This window comes from Salvelinus alpinus, chromosome 1 (genome assembly GCF_045679555.1).
Source record: "Salvelinus alpinus chromosome 1, SLU_Salpinus.1, whole genome shotgun sequence".
Classification (NCBI taxonomy): Eukaryota; Metazoa; Chordata; class Actinopteri; order Salmoniformes; family Salmonidae; genus Salvelinus; species Salvelinus alpinus.
Window position 1 is genome coordinate 30841777 of NC_092086.1, and position 17134 is coordinate 30858910.

Consider the following 17134-nt stretch of genomic DNA (forward strand, 5'->3'; position numbering starts at 1 on the left):
CGCTATCCAACACATACGTGGAACAGTACTATTGAACAGCACGCTATCCAACACATACGTGGAACAGTACGCTATCCAACACATACGTGGAACAGTACTATTGAACAGTACGCTATCCGACTCATACATAGAGTATATTCAGCAAGACACATAATGAAGATAATGTCACATGGATTCAATATGATCTGGTTTAACCTCAGATTGTGTGTGCACGCTGTGTGTCTCTTTTCCTTCATTAAGCCCTACTCCCCTACCCCAGATAAAGGAGCCATTGTGCAAGGGGCCAGAGAAGACGGCCACTGAGGTCAGAGGTCAAGAGCTAGCCTCCCCCCAGCCCTTTGGAGTCTTGAGGGGAGGAGAGACAAACTCCTGTGATCTACAATGCACCAACAACACTTCACGCTCAACTAACCCTCAGACTGAACCAATGGCTTCTGTATTATAGGGGTGGTCTTTGATAGTCTATGGTTCTACAGGGGCTTATTGGATATAAGAGGGTCTGGACCAATTCAAAATCCACCCGTTTCCTCTCATTTCATCAGTCCTGCCCTGGTACTGAGCTACTCCAGCTCCTGACTAACTGCTTATCATTAGGCCCTCAGTGAAAGGACCCCTTCATTTAAAGAAGGCTCATATTTTGGGTGCCTGCAAGTCTGCCTGTTATAAACCCTGACCTTGACACACACATCATATTTTCTCCTAGTCACTGCCCTTCCCTCTGTGAGAGCTGTAGAAGGTTCCCGGTAGGCAGCCAGGGAGGGGGCGGGGTCATCTGATCTAAGCAGCCAACCACCTGAGGGTGTACCTCTTCCTGTCAGCCATGATGACTACACTGGCCCTGTTAATGACCCCCTTTACCCCCCAAAACTACCTCCCTTCTTTTTAGAGGAAGAGGAACCAGCAGGGGAGGAAGGGTAAGTGCTGTATACCTCAGCCATTAACTCTGTAATGGAAAAATGCCTCATTTTGCCCATGTGTGGGGTGGTGCACGTCGTGCGTCTTGGAATTCCTAAAGCTCGTGTTTTTACGAGAGGGGCTGACAAAGTCATACAAACAATGCTCGTAAAAATGAGGAAAAACATTTTTAAAAAACAAAAAAGTATTCGCAAACACACACAAAAGGGTGTTCATTAATAAAAACCAGTCTCCATTTGAAACACAGGAAGAGTTCACTAAACGGGGTGCAACAGGGTCTCACACAGCTTCTATTAAATCAGAACAACAATACTCTGACTGGGGAAATGATCCATTGTTCTCTGGCGAGACAAGTATGAACTGGGTAAATAAGAGGACATGAAAGAGAAAGTAAGACACGCTAGATAATTGTAGCCTTATTTCTGAGAAGGGGCTCTATCCTTCTCCAAAAAACTTCAAAGGAGCACGGATCTTATTTGCTCAAAGAGAAAACGAGAGAGAGAGAGAAATAACTATTTCCATTGGAACATGTTTTATGTGGCAGAGTTTTCAGTGTGCAACATCTGGCAGCAATACTGTCTGGCCAGACCGTACTGTTCTTTGTTGAACACAAGCCATGTTCAAATGACCCAACGCCACACATTCTCCCCCCCGCTACTGCTATTAAAACCATAAGCTTTGAATCCCCCTATCCTCCCCTCTAACAACGTGGATGGTTTGAGAGAAAGACAAGACAATCAACTACATAGACAAGAGAGAGGATGTCCACAGTGCAGCCATGCTTCTCACGCCTTACACCCATGTTCACATGACCTGACCAGGAACAACTCTGGACCAGAGCTACAGCCCTAGAGTGTTGCCTTGCTCCATGGCCTAAAAGAGAAACTGAATACGTGTGATGCATTCCCATCATATCCCTACAAACCATCAGTCTGTACTAGTTATGAACCAATGCTTGACTCTTGATACCATTCTTGTAATCCAGATCACATTGGAACAGAGTTCTAATCTAAACTATGTTGGATACACCTCTAATAGTGAACCGGACCTGTAGTATCCCAAACAAGCATGTCCGACGTTTAACAACACGCCACTCAAACAAACCAAGCCTGTAATATCACTAATACATTTCCCAGAAAATGATGCCGACGTGTAAACACAAACACGCTACAGTGTGTGTTATTCTCTGTGTTACTTCAACGTGTGTGTCTTTAAAGCAGGCTGCCTGATAGCATCGTTGAGGAATTTGCACGGCTGGCCGTTTGTGTGAGTCTTTGTTGGTTGAAATGAAAGGGGCCGGGTTCAAAGGCGTGCGTATTAAGTGTGCCTCGACATGGAAATCAATACCAGATGGGACCCAAAACACTCCTCACTTCAAATTCTCTCCCTCCTTCTTTCCTGCAACCCCCCCCCCCGTCTCTCATTCTCTCCTCTTCCTTCGTTTTAACCACAAACACAGGCATATCTACACACACAGAGTATGAAGTCAATACTCCAACTCATGTGAGCATTCAGCCCAACAGAATAGAGTCAAGAGAGTTTCTAAAGACCCTACCTGGGGCAGCAGGTAGCCTAGTGGTTAGAGGCAGGTAGCCTAGTGGTTAGAGGCAGGTAGCCTAGTGGTTCGAGGCAGGTAGCCTAGTGGTTCGAGGCAGGTAGCCTAGTGGTTCGAGGCTGGTAGCCTAGTGGTTAGAGGCTGGTAGCCTAGTGGTTAGAGGCAGGTAGCCTAGTGGTTAGAGGCAGGTAGCCTAGTGGTTAGAGGCAGGTAGCCTAGTGGTTAGAGGCAGGTAGCCTAGTGGTTAGAGGAAGGTAGAGGCTGGTAGCCTAGTGGTTAGAGGCAGGTAGCCTAGTGGTTAGAGGCAGGTAGCCTAGTGGTTAGAGGCAGGTAGCCTAGTGGTTAGAGGCAGGTAGCCTAGTGGTTAGAGGCAGGTAGCCTAGTGGTTAGAGGCAGGTAGCCTAGTGGTTAGAGGCAGGTAGAGGTGGGTAGCCTAGTGGTTAGAGGCGGGTAGTCTAGTGGTTAGAGGCAGGTAGCCTAGTGGTTAGAGGCAGGTAGAGGCGGGTAGCCTAGTGGTTAGAGGCAGGTAGCCTAGTGGTTAGAGGCAGGTAGCCTAGTGGTTAGAGGCAGGTAGCCTAGTGGTTAGAGGCAGGTAGCCTAGTGGTTAGAGGCAGGTAGCCTAGTGGTTAGAGGCTGGTAGCCTAGTGGTTAGAGGCTGGTAGCCTAGTGGTTAGAGGCTGGTAGCCTAGTGGTTAGAGGCTGGTAGCCTAGTGGTTAGAGGCTGGTAGCCTAGTGGTTAGAGGCAGGTAGAGGCGGGTAGCCTAGTGGTTAGAGGCAGGTAGCCTAGTGGTTAGAGGCAGGTAGAGGCGGGTAGCCTAGTGGTTAGAGGCGGGTAGCCTAGTGGTTAGAGGCGGGTAGCCTCGTGGTTAGAGGCGGGTAGCCTAGTGGTTAGAGCGTTGGGCCAGAAACTGAAAGCTTGCTGGATTGAATTCCCGAGCTGACAAGGTAAATATCTGTGGTTCTGCCCCTGAACAAGGCAGTTAACCCACTGTTCCCTGGGAGGCCGTCATTGTAAATAATCATTTGTTCTTAACCGAGTTGCCTGGTTAAATAAAAGTTAGATACCAGCTGGGGAGATCTGGGAAACTAATGGAGCTATGAAGACACGTTGTGGGGGGCTGTTTTTCTAGTGTGTGTGTGTGTGTGTGTGTGTCCCCTTCTTACCAAGCTGATCCTAACAGTGACCTAGTGTGTGAGATTGTCAGACTGTGTATGCATGAATGTGTGTGTGTGTCCGTGCATTGAATGTGTGCCGTAGTATCCCTTCTCCATACCTGTAGTGTCCCTTCTTGCGGAGCTGTTCTTTAAAGTGTCCCAGTGTGAGGCTGTGTGTCTTCATCCGCCTACGGTAGGGGATCTCCTCACCACAGAAGAAGTAGGTTACCTCTGTCTCACTAGCCATGGCTGGAGCAACATGTCCGCCTGCTGCCACCTGCAGCACCCTGTTGGTGTCTCTCAGTCTGAGGGGGAGAGAGGAGAGGTGTGAACACAGACTTACTTTCCCTATAGAAAACTATTATTAACAAGCAAGCTTGGTGGGTAGTAGCTGTTGCTACACAGAAAGAGAGGAAGGGGACCAGGGCAGGAGTAAAGGCTGGTATATGATCTAGAATAATTCATTCTAGAAAAGACTGATGGTTGACTAGAGAGTAGATAACATCTGTCTAGAAAGAGGAGAGAGGGGGGTGTGTGTTCTCTGCTCCCCTTCAGCCATGCACAAGGCTCTGTAGTGTTACTTCAGAAGGAGGGAGGCTAACTAGGGCCTGTTCTGTTCTAGAACTGCTCTCTGAAGGTCAGCCAATGCAGCACCATGAAAGACGGCTCTGCAGTCAGGGGGCAGGACTACAACACACGCAGCACACACACACACACCAAGGACTACAACACACGCAGCACACACACCAAGGACTACAACACACGCAGCACACACACACCAAGGACTACAACACACGCAGCACACACACCAAGGACTACAACACACGCAGCACACTGCACACACACACCAAGGACTACAACACACGCAGCACACTGCACACACACACCAAGGACTACAACACACGCAGCACACACACACACCAAGGACTACAACACACGCAGCACACACACACACCAAGGACTACAACACACGCAGCACACACACACACACACACACCAAGGACTACAACACACGCAGCACACTGCACACACACACCAAGGACTACAACACACGCAGCACACTGCACACACACACCAAGGACTACAACACACGCAGCACACTGCACACACACACCAAGGACTACAACACACGCAGCACACACACACCAAGGACTACAACACACGCAGCACACACACACACCAAGGACTACAACACACGCAGCACACACACACACACACACACCAAGGACTACAACACACGCAGCACACTGCACACACACACCAAGGACTACAACACACGCAGCACACTGCACACACACACCAAGGACTACAACACACGCATCACACTGCACACACACACCAAGGACTACAACACACGCAGCACACTGCACACACACACCAAAGAGAGATCAGGGAGGCGGGAAAGAAAAAAACTGACAAGGTTGGCCTCTTGCAATTGGAACTTCACATGTGTGTGAGAGAATGCATATCTTCCTCCCTCCACATATGTAATATCATGTTAGTGAACAGAGCAGAGGAGGAGTGAGATGAGACAGCGATGAGAGGATGAGGAGGAGCAGAGATGATAAGGAGGAGGAAGATGAGCAGAGAGATGAGAGGCGTACTCTTCTGTTTGGAGAGAAGCAGCAGGGCCGGAGCCGGGACCAGGGGTGAGAGCAGGGCTGAGGGGGGACGGCACTGGACAGGGACCAGGGGGGGATGAGGCTGGACAGGGCCCACTCTGGACAGGCATAGGGTGGCACTTCTCTCTCTGGAGGCTGGATGTAGAGTGTCTGGTGGGGAGAACAGAAAACAATAGACAAACGTTATTACAGTACAATGTGGTAGTCCAGTCTCCGGCATCACACATATACTATCTAACCACAGACACGTTTCAACACAGTAGGAATCACAATGGTATAGTAAAACAACTGATCAATGCATGGGAGTGTCAATATGTACTCCACTGTCTACAGGGAAAACTAGAGCCAACGTTTTAGTGAAAGTATCAACATCTGTCTGGGTCGGGGTGCAGCGCCTACCTCTGTTTGGGGGGTTTGGAGACGGAGGCCTCCTCTAGTCTGCGACAGGCCTCCTCCAGCTGGGACAGGGTGTTGGGCGGGGGCAGGGGGGGCATGGCCGGGTCCTGGATGAAGGGATGGGCGGGCTGGTGGGCACGGAGATGGGAGCTGGCACCTCCGCCACCCCACGTGTGTGTCTGGTTGGACGCCGCTCCGCCGCCATACGCCTTCTTAGTGCTCTGGGTACTGTTGGGCAAAGATAAAAACAGCCAATCAGCATGGAGAATGGAAGGAAGCGGGAGGAGCCAATTGTGGGGAATGTTGGGAAATGTACTTTGCATGCATGTAAAATGACTATGGGATGCGATTGTGAAACAAAGTGATGAAAATTGTGTTTAAATGTACTGAGAGGACTACAATAAATAAGTTGCAATGAAAGGAAAACAAGTGAAGGGAAATGTAGTTCTGAGGCATTGGGAGAGGACTACAACAGGAAGTGGAGAGGCTAGACTGACCTACCTGTGGGGTTTGTGGTGCTTTCCCTGCCGGTCACTCTCCAGGATCCACTGCCACACGTTCTGGGAGCGGTCTGTGCTGTCGCTGGGTAGCTGGAGGGGCACGACCTCACGCCCCTCTGCTGCCCCCTCCTCAGCCCCCGACCGACACCCCCCTTGGGAAAGGGAACTGGAGCGCCCCATGTTGGACTCTGCGGGACTGCTGCCACAGGACACCATCTCCCTGCCCAGGCTGCGACTGCGTGGGTAAGGGGGAACCCCCTCCGCCCCTCCAGACCGCACCGGGCACAGACACAACACCCTCTGGGCTGCCTCTCTCTCCAGCTGCTCCTTGCTCTTGGAACCGGCGTGATGGTGGATGTAGTGGTGGTGGATGTGCTTGGTGCTGCTGCTGGGCCTGCCCAGGGAGAGGGCCCTTCCTGGGGTGAAACCTACTGAGAAGCCCCCTAAGCTGGAGGTGCCACTGGGGCTGGAGGCCCCGGGTGAGACCAGGGGCTTGAGACCGGGGCCTCCCCGGGAAAGAGTCCTGTGCTCTGGAGAGTGGGAGCGGGGCGAATGGCGGGCCACGGTGGAGGGGGACTGGCAGCCAGGGGTTTTTAGGACACGGGACAGGTGGTCGTCCAGGATGGCCTGGGGGTCCTCGTCGTTGGGGCCGGTGGGCTGGAGGGACATGGGGTGGGGGGAGAGCAGGGGGGCACTACTGCCGGGCACCTCAGCCTCGTCCCTCTCCTCCTCCTACACACAGCCAGAACAGAACGGTTAAGTTAGGAGAGATCTCAATGACAAACATACACACATGGACAGGGAAGAACAGTATTGAATGACACAATCAAGGAAACAGTTAGACCATTGCCATAGACCTCTGAGAGAAGGATTCCCACATATAGAAATCCAACTAGTATTTCCTCCACACCTCTTGCATCTGCTGCAGCCTCTCCTCCAGGGAACTCATGGTTTCCTGCTCTCTTTTCAGCCGCTCCAGACGAGAGATGAGCTGAGACGCAAACGCTGCAGGCTCTACCGGAGTCATCTCCTTAGGACATCTCTGTGTCCGCTATGGAGGGAGAGAGGGACGGAGAGAGAGAGGGACGGAGAGAGAGAGAGGGATGGATGGAGAGAGAGAGAGGGACGGAGAGAGAGAGAGGGATGGATGGAGAGAGAGAGAGGGATGGATGGAGAGAGAGAGAGGGATGGATGGAGAGAGAGAGAGAGAGGGAGGAGAGAGAGAGAGAGAGGGAAGGAGAGAGAGAGGGAAGGAGAGAGAGGGAAGGAGAGAGAGAGGGAAGGAAGGAGAGAGGGAAGGAAGGAGAGAGAGAGGGAAGGAAGGAGAGAGAGAGGGAAGGAGGGAGAGAGGGAAGGAGAGAGAGAGGGAAGGAGAGAGAGAGGGAAGGAGGGAGAGAGGGAAGGAGGGAGAGAGGGAGAGAGGGAAGGAGGGAGAGAGGGAAGGAGAGAGAGAGGGAAGGAGAGAGAGAGGGAAGGAGAGAGAGAGGGAAGGAGAGAGAGAGGGAAGGAGAGAGAGAGTGAAGGATGGATGGAGAGAGAGTTAAGAGCTGTAACAGTTAAAGGAGGGGTCAGTGTCCACATCTGTCTTCCACCTGAGCCCTCTCCTCCTCTCATCCCCCCCATCCCTGCTAGCCATCTCATCCTTGCCCCAGTGCCCCCTCCACCCCTGGCAGTGCCGCCCCTGGGCCCTGGGTCTGTGGTGGCAGTTGGTTACACTCCTTGGAGCCTGGGCTCTCTGCGAGTTCCCTCTGTAGTGCAACCAAGCCATCAGCGCTTCCCTCTGAAGTCTGTACACTTCAAAGGGCCCTCGTCAAATATCAAACATTCACTAGGGGAGGGAGGGAGAAGGGAGGGCAGTGGCTTTACATCTAGGAATAAAAGTCACATATCGACAGGGGGGGGGGGGGAGAAGGAAAGGGAGGATTAAAAGGAGAAGATGGGGAGATGTGTGCAGGCAGCAGGGGAGGGAGGGAGAGATGGATGGGAGGGAGAGATGGAGGGAGATCAGAGAGGAGCAGGGGTAATTTATTTCGCTGTTGCATGCTGGGCACCTCTGAGGTACAGTAGAGTCATTATCCCCCTTATGTGTGTGTGTTATTTTATCATTGTCATTTTTGCACTGGGGCTTTCTTGATTCCTCTTCCTCTCTTTTTGTTCCTTCCATCTCTTTGTAGTGGAGATGAAGGGAGAGAAGACAGACAGACAGAGAGAGACAAACAGACAGACTGACAGAGGCGGTCTGCCCGGCCCACGTGTCCTGAGGCTCTTGCTGCATCATGGCAATCGCAGCTATCCCCCAATCAGAGGAGAAACAAACACGAGAAAGGGAGTGTGAAAGAGCACAAAGATGGAGAGAGAATCTTGGACTCCTAATATATATTTGTGAGGAGAAGAGAAGGGGGTCAAAAAGTTTGATTCAACTAGCTACCGATGTTGCTAGTTTGGCCTTCCCAAAACTAATTTTCCCATGTCTCCCCTCTCCAACTCTCTTCTTTCCTTTCCAAAGCCCGTCAGTTACCAACTCCCCCCTGACACACTCCAACTCTTCCCTCAGATCCCTCGTTTTAGGGGTGCAGCCTGAAGAGGGAGAGGGGCGGGGTTGAGGAGGGGGAAAAAGGGGGACAAGCGCTGTTGGAAGTTGTCCCTTTCCTCTGCGCTTGCTCCATTCATCCTCTGATCAAAGCGCTGTGTGTGTATGTGTGTGTGTGGAGGAGCCGGCAGTTGATTCTAGAGCCTCCAGATAAAGCTGAGAGAGAGGGAGCTCTCCCCCATCTCTCCATTCTGTGTATATTTTCATCATCAGTGTGTGAAGAGAAGACACTGGTCTTTAGAATGCACCGGATAAACAGCTTAGAAACAGACTCCTGCAGACTTCAAGGAACCCAACGGGGGTGTGGGTTACAAAGGTAGCGAGGGGTGGTGTGTGGGGGGGACTGACATCTGCTTTGCTCTCAGATCTTTGTTGTTGTTGTAGTTGTTGAATAGAGATGGTGGTACTATACACAGAACAGCAGACCTGAATACAGACCATGGAAATGGATGTTGCACTACTGAAAAGCACTAATAAGTGGGGCAATAGGACATGTGTGTGTGTGTGTGTGTGTGTGTGTACACTTACAGGGAAGGCAGGTAGGGAGACTTGGCTGTTCATCCTCATGTTGCGCTGCATCTCTCTCTGCATGTGCTTCTTGGAGCCCAGCTTGTAGGGAGGGATGCCATCTCTGTCAGGGAAACGCACAGGATACACAGGTCAAACAGCCAATCAGACAGAGCAATACACACAACCAACCAGGAAGCAGCTCATTGGTCACCTAATAGCTATTTCAATCACCCCCTATTTAACCCAGTTAAAAAATACAATATATTTCAGGTCAATTCTGAATCTGAGGTGTAGTGAGCAAGAGGTGAATATTGGATAGGGTTTCTGCTAGGTCTCAGGTCAGTGTGTCTGACAGAGTAGGGGATTTCATCTGCCCTAAAACTGACACTCATCTCCAGCCATGGCTCCCTGAGCAGTGGGCACTTCACCACACACCCCTGCACTTCCTTTTAACTGAGCCCAGAAAGGATCACTCAGCCCTCTCAGAGAGCTGTGCCAGGCTTTAGCTGTTAGCATTCATCACCAGCAGTATACACAAAGTTAGCATTAGCATCCTGCCATTGACTTGCCCTGGAATCCCACTGAAAAGACTAGTCTAGAAGCAAACTATACTGTTTGGAAGGTTAACACACAAACCCACTGATCAAAGTGTCAGTCCTACAGAGAGAATGATCATAACATGTAGGCTAATCAAACATCACAGCCAAATCTCTCCTCTCAGATCACCCTCCATATACATTCTGCAATCATAGTATAGGACCTATCACGCCTGGACAATCCAATCCACACAGAGCTCTTTTAACCATGCCTATGGCTGACCTAGTCAAAATACAACTCTGTCTGATCTAGTATTGCCTTAAGGCACTTCGTTCACACCAACCAAGAGCAAAACCCAGTGTTTCTCTACCGGGCCAGGCGAGCCCTGCCCTATAAAACACCCGTGTCTCAGTGACCTAGCCTAGCCAGTAGTGCACCCGAACGCCGCTTGTCTCACTGTTGCTTTGAAAGCTTTGAAATCCCACAGTCATGCGCATTGCCCCCCTCCCCTCGTCGAACCGCTCCAGTCTTCATTTGGCAAGCCTGCCTCTGATCTCCCCACATCAAAAGGCTGGTTTGTGAGATAAGGTAATGTTTGAAGTCTACGCAGCTGCATTCCCCAGCGTCCAAGCAAATCCATAAATAAGATATAACCCCCCCCCCCTTTTTATTTTCTTTATCTAGAAATGAGATGAACATTTTTTGGTGCACCGCCCAGCCTTTTCTACCGTCATAAAGACAGAGATATTCTAATCTTAAATGAGAGTCAAAAACAACAACCAGGAAGCTTGTGTGTGGCTTTGGAGGCTTTCGTCTCCGTCGCTGTTACTAGGCCTGTACTATCAAAGAGTCAGAGTACGGCGCAGGATACAAGGCCTGTACTATCAAAGAGTCAGAGTACGGCGCAGGATACAAGGCCTGTACTATCAAAGAGTCAGAGTACGACACAGGATACAAGGCCTGTACTATCAAAGAGTCAGAGTACGGCGCAGGATACAAGGCCTGTACTATCAAAGAGTCAGAGTACGACACAGGATACAAGGCCTGTACTATCAAAGAGTCAGAGTACGGCACAGGATACAAGGCCTGTACTATCAAAGAGTCAGAGTACGGCGCAGGATACTAGGCCTGTACTATCAAAGAGTCAGAGTACGGCGCAGGATACAAGGCCTGTACTATCAAAGAGTAAGAGTACGACGCAGGATACAAGGCCTGTACTATCAAAGAGTCAGAGTACGGCGCAGGATACTAGGCCTGTACTATCAAAGAGTCAGAGTACGGCGCAGGATACAAGGCCTGTACTATCTAGGGCTCTATACCAGTGCTTTGATTATGCCTGTCTAGATATACACTGGTCAGGCAGTCAGAAAGTTACAGACTCGTATCATAAACTCTTTATAGCTGCTATACTAAACCTTCTAAACCACTCCCTTGGCTGTAAAATAGTCATTTCTACTCCAGACAGGATTCTTTAGCTAGGTCGTGATTCACAGGAACGACAGTTTGCGAGTTAGCAATTCCAGTGATGTGTCATGTGATCAAAAAGCCCAAGATCATCCTGAACAGCTGACTTTAAGACTACATTACTGTCAAAGACAGGTGATGAATGAAGATATCCTATGAAGGCTGTTTACCATGGGGAAAAATGTTCCCCAGTTCCAGTCTACTTAAGGGGTGGCTCTACCACAGGCACCATTAGCAGCTGGGTCTGGTCTACTTAGTTCATTGACTTTATATGAACCAGAGAAAAAGGAGCTCATGAAATGTATTGCTTTCTCTTGTGTCTCTGATTACGGCCATGTGTCATGAGAAACTACAGCCATGACTCTAAGACTTCATCTCTCCCACCATGGCAACACTTCTCCTCTAAATCAGACTCCAAACATACTGTACTAGGGAATGGGGCGGGAGCCTGCATTGTAAGGCTGGGGTCTAGCGCCTAAGGGGGGGGGGGGCTGAACAGAGGTGTAGCCTAATGGTCAGAGTCAAGGCTAGGGCCTGGGGATGAGGTCTACAGGCCATCCTGTCCCTGGTCTGGTTCTACTCTGGCCAGTAGGCCTCTGAGGTGTCAGGAGGAACAGCCAGGCTCCTATTCTCCCATCACCTAGTAGGGCTGTGTGTGTGTGTAGATTGGTGGTCTCAAGATGGTTCCCTAATCCTGACACAGTGCGAGATTCCAGGTGAGCTGTACCAAGGCCTAGAACCGGAGAACCCCCTTAGAACCCCCTCAAAGAGGAGCTAGCATCAGATGACAGGCTCAGTTTGTGCGACAGAAACTCTTTCCATTCACTGAGTTTGTCTGAAGGTCCCCCTGGTCAGTTGTGCCTCTCGCCCCCACAGAGACCAGGACAAGTCAGGAAGCCCACAAACACTGTTCAGGTTCGGCTAAGAGGCTCTGAATCAAAACTCTTTCCCAGAATGTTCCCAAACATCACTTCCCATGACACTCTTCCCACAATAGTAACCATCAGTATACTCCAAACCAGAGAGGCTACAGTCATTTCCCTCAGAAAACACACAATTTAAAACATGAACCTCTACTTACACGCTGCTGTCGGTCATGGACATGGAGTCGTCTGTCATGGCGTCGCTGGACACCTCGCTGTCGTTGGTGCTGGTGGCTGGGGCAAATGAGCCCACATGGTACGGGTTGACCGGGTCCCCTCGCCTGTGGGACCTACACACACAGGACAATGCAGTTTAAATACGTGTGTCAGGTAGCAATACATCAAATATACACTAGTACCTTTCATCTGTTTAGACCACAGCTAAGGACATAGGGCGCTTTTTTCTCTTCTTGTGGAATAAGAGAAACTGGGTTGTAGATATTTGGGGACCTATGCTGCCAACTTGAAACTAGTCCGTGTGTGTGTGTGTGTGTGTGTGTGTGTGTGTGTGTGTGTGTGTGTGTGTGTGTGTGTGTGTGTGTGTGTGTGTTGTCACAACACCAAATATTGTGATACTACCATACCAGATTATCCTTGGCAAAAAAATAAAACACGAAGCAGACTGAAATCTATGGTCCTTTAAAACCTACGTTCGTAAAATATCATGTGCTTGCACAAACAAAACTAATGTGACTCTTGGTGACAACATAAGGCAGTTTTCCCCCAACATTATGACCGTTTTCCTCAAGACATTATGTCCACTTCATGTTTTGTTTGATTCCTAGTGTGGTGATAGTGGTATCGTGACAACACTACTAGTGTGGTGATAGTGGTATCGCGACAACACTACTAGTGTGGTGATAGTGGTATCGTGACAACACTACTAGTGTGGTGATAGTGGTATCGCGACAACACTACTAGTGTGGTGATAGTGGTATCGCGACAACACTAGTGTGGTGATAGTGATATCGCGACAACACTACTAGTGTGGTGATAGTGGTATCGTGACAACACTAGTGTGGTGATAGTGGTATCGCGACAACACTACTAGTGTGGTGATAGTGGTATCGCGACAACACTGGTATGGTGATAGTGGTATCGCGACAACACTACTAGTGTGTTGATAGTGGTATCGTGACAACACTAGTGTGGTGTGTGTCTCAGACAGTAATGACTTGGAGTCCCACCACACTCCAGGGCCTGAGGAATGTGACAGGGTTCTCTCTGGGGGGGGGGGGGCGGGCTTCATGCCCCTCCCCCTGGGGTGAGGAAGCAGGGGGCGAGTGGTACAGCTGTGTGTGTGTAAGTACATTTCCAGGGCGACCAGGACACTTCCCTCTCTGGACACCCTATAAGAGGACTGTGTTTGAGGCTTTGGCTGCTGTAGCCCATTGCTAGTGGGAAAGGGGGATACCTAGTCAGGTTGTACAACTGAATGCCTTCAACTGAAATGTGTCTTCCCCCATTTAACCCAACATCCACGTCTTCGGTGCCCGGGGAACAGTGGGTTAACTGCCTTGCTCAGGGGCAGAATGACAGATTTTTACCTTGTCAGCTCGGGGATTCAATCCAGCAAGCTTTCGGTTACTGGCCCAACGCTCTAACCACTAGGCTACCTATCATAGTCAAACTGGCCCTAAAACTGACCAATCCCTCTAGCTGTCTCTCACCGTATTGGCATGGGAAATCTATGTTTACATTGCCAAAGCAAGTGAAATAGATAAACAAAAGTGAAATAAACAATAATAAAACTCTTGCTTCACAGCCCATCACCTCCTGCTGTGATGCATTCCTCCCCAAGCAGAGGAAACTAAGAAAGGGGGGAATGAGAGAAGAGGAGAAAGAGAGGGAGAGAGAGAACCTGAGCTCACAGCCAGGTAAGAGGGGGAGAAAAAAGAGGAGGCGTGAGAGTGTGTAGGGAAAGGAAAGAACGGAGAGAAGAGAAAAGGGGGAAGCAGGGCCTCTTCTTTATGAGAAGCCCACTGGCAGGAGAGCCAGAGAGTTGGAGGGGAAGAGAGAGAGGGGCCCAGCATGACTAAAGCCATAGGCCCCAGCTCCAACCTGACCTTCAGAGGGGCTTGCAAACACGCAGGTATTTAGCACAGCTGGCCTCACGTCTCTCCCTCCCTCCCTCTCTCACCCCCTCATTCATTCTTTTGCTTTCTTTCAGGAAGAGACCCCCCCCATCCACCTCCCAGTCCCCACAACCCCTTTCTGTCCTTCCTTTCCGCTCGATATCCCTCTAAAGTACACCTAGTCCCCACATCCCAGCGTTTTCAAAGGGAAGAGATAAAAGTGGGGAAGAAAGAGGAGAGAAAAAAGGAGAAGGGGAAATCAGAGGAGAATCACAGTAAACAAGTGAGAGCGAGGGTGAAAAGAGAGCGAGGGGGAAAAGAGAGCGAGGGGGAAAAGAGAGCGAGGGGGAAAAGAGAGCGAGGGGGAAAAGAGAGCGAGGGGGAAAAGAGAGCGAGGGAGAGATTGCGGGTAAAAAAGAAAAAAAACATTGAAAGAGAGAATGAGTCTGCTGTTGCTGCTTGGTGGTTTTTGAGAATAATCTGATTCAGGGAGAAGAAATGAGTTCCACATGCCAGGGAAGGAAAGCAGCTAGAGAGGTAGTGGAGGGGTGTCCCTGACTCCCTAACAGTCTGATTCAAAACAACACCTAACCAGGTGATGGAATAATGGAGATCGGTCTGAACTGAAGCCTCACTGGGACACGAACCCATGTCCTTCTCAATCCTCCTATGGGGCAGGCTGGGTTGTCAACACATGTTCTTCCTGGTCCCTCCCCTATAGTGTGTTGATTCTATTGATACTTTCTAGCCCAAGCAGAGCCAAAATCCAGCCAAAACCACTAAGAAGTAGCCCAATTCCCCTCCCTGCAGGCCAAACACCAGTCTGGCACCAGAGCTCTAAAGCCTGATGAACATTTCTAAAGAGGGAGTCTAACTGAAGTGGTTGGTCTGACAAGTCAATGGCCATTGATCCATGACAACCATCTGGCCGTGGGTTGGGCCTCATCAGCTGATTCAGGTCCTACTGCGACCCTCATCCATATACAGAAAGGCAAATCAATGGCTTGTTTGATTAACACATTAGCAAGTTGTTATTTCACTCCCATTATGACAAGGTAAATACAATCTGTTTATATAGGAGCAGTAAGGGGAGGATACAACTGAGGCATGTATGATATGAATAAATACTCACCTGTAGCTACGTGGTCTACATTCTGCAAAACACCACTCCCTTTTCACCCACTGAACATCTGACATGTTTAGATATTAGATACACATATGACCATGAAGTCCAGATAAGTGAAACCGAACCACTGCTCTGAAGTGGCTCTGAACATTTCAAATGACTAGCCTACTATTTGTCATGTTTGAGATACAAGGAGATGTATCCCTATCTGTAGAAATGGCCAAAGCAGTGTGTGGCTGAGGCACAGCATAGCAGAGTAGTGGCATCATGTATTATTGGCTGACAGGCTGGGGCCAAGGCCAGGCGTGCTCTGTTAACTTCCCGTGGAAGACCATCCCTCTATCTGCTGAACTATTTCAAAGCTCCGGAAACTGAGGCAAGCCAGCAGAGGGCTGCACTCAGTCTAGAGAACACCATTTATACTACACACAGAGACAGAGAGAGCTAGGGGGAGAGAGAGCTAGGGGGAGAGAGAGACAGAGAGAGACAGAGAGAGACAGAGAGAGACAGAGAGAGACAGAGAGAGACAGAGAGAGACAGAGAGAGACAGAGAGAGACAGAGAGAGACAGAGAGAGACAGAGAGAGACAGAGACAGAGAGAGACAGAGACAGACAGAGAGAGAGACAGAGAGAGAGACAGAGAGAGAGACAGAGAGAGAGAGAGAGAGAGAGAGAGAGAGAGAGAGAGAGAGAGAGAGAGAGAGAGAGCAAGAAGGGAAAGGCAGACCAAGAGGGGGAGTGTGTGTGTAAAGTATCTCCAAAACAAAGCTAACAAGCAAGGTGAGATGAAAACGTCTATGCTCTTTTGATGTTATATCCTAGTTATTATCCATGACTTACAAAGAGCCATTCACACTAGGCTAGTCACTGCATTCCCCAACATTTCCCTATTAGTTGGCTATAGTACGTGAAATAGGAAGGGACCAGTGTCTTACCTGTACCCCTTCTCCATCACCTCCACCGTCCTCATAGACACTGTTGCCCTCAGCGCCTGGGAAGAAAGTCCAACCACAGAAGCCAGCGCTTTGGCTTTGAAATCATTACAACTCCACTCCTCTTCCTCATTCAGGGTGGGCAGGTACCCACACACCAGCTTCAGGCTACCTAGCCCGTTAGGGTTCACATGAGCAGGGTTCTCGCCCCCGCTCCTCACATACTCGAGGTAAATGTCCGAGGTCAAGAACATCTGGTAGGGGCTCTCCTCCATGCTGGTCTGGATCTCGGTCTGCGCCTGGTCGAACATGGCCGAATCAATCTGTTGCTTCTTGATATTATCCCGAATGAAGGTTTTGGTCGCAGGCTTGAGCTGCTTGGCAACTATGCTGCTGGTGTCAATATAGCGCTTGTAAATAGCTTTGGCGACTCGCAGCGTTTTGGTATCCTTGAGGTCCATCTGCCTGAAACCATTACAGGCGAACCAAAAGTCTAAAGTGTCGACGCATTTCTCGCGCTCCAGGAATGTCCTAAAAAGATGAGCACCGTCTTGGTCCCCAAGAAGAGAATGCAACGACTTGGTCCACCGGGCTAGCGGCGAATCCGGTGACGCGCTCCCCTCGGGTTCCCCAAGTCCATCCTCGTTCCTCTTCGCAGTGTAACCGGGAGGCGCGAGCAAAAGCGCTTTGACCGCGGTACCCTGGGGTCTCATCATGGCGAGTTTTCCGGGGTAGCACGGCAGCACCTCGCCCTCCTCCCCCGGGACCGGGGGACGGGGAGCATCTTCTCGGAAGCTATTGTCGATATGGTCCGATATAAGCGCTCTGCTCATG

At 50.1% G+C, this 17134-nt stretch overlaps 1 protein-coding gene across 1 annotated transcript; it reads right to left on the bottom strand.

Moving 5' to 3' along the window:
- Window positions 1-3288: 3288 nt before the first annotated feature.
- LOC139573229 (axin-2-like) lies at window positions 3289-17133 on the bottom strand. The gene is made up of 8 exons (XM_071396463.1): window positions 16304-17133; window positions 12326-12457; window positions 9262-9364; window positions 7054-7194; window positions 6145-6875; window positions 5647-5871; window positions 5230-5397; window positions 3289-3930 (listed from the first exon to the last, which is right to left on the bottom strand). Exons 1-8 carry the CDS (start codon window positions 17131-17133, stop codon window positions 3672-3674), a joined length of 2589 nt encoding a protein of 862 aa, XP_071252564.1. The 3' UTR covers window positions 3289-3671.
- Between the last annotated feature and the right edge of the window lies 1 nt (window position 17134).

Coding starts and splice junctions, on each gene's coding strand:
- LOC139573229 (XM_071396463.1), bottom strand. CDS start 17,133: ATGAGCAGAGCGCTTATATCGGACCATATCGACAATAGCTTCCGAGAA. Junction 12,458..16,303: donor GTGATGGAGAAGGGGTACAG/GTAAGACACTGG, acceptor CTGTGTGTGTAG/GTCCCACAGGCGAGGGGACC. Junction 9,365..12,325: donor TCCATGACCGACAGCAGCGT/GTAAGTAGAGGT, acceptor TTTCCCTGACAG/AGATGGCATCCCTCCCTACA.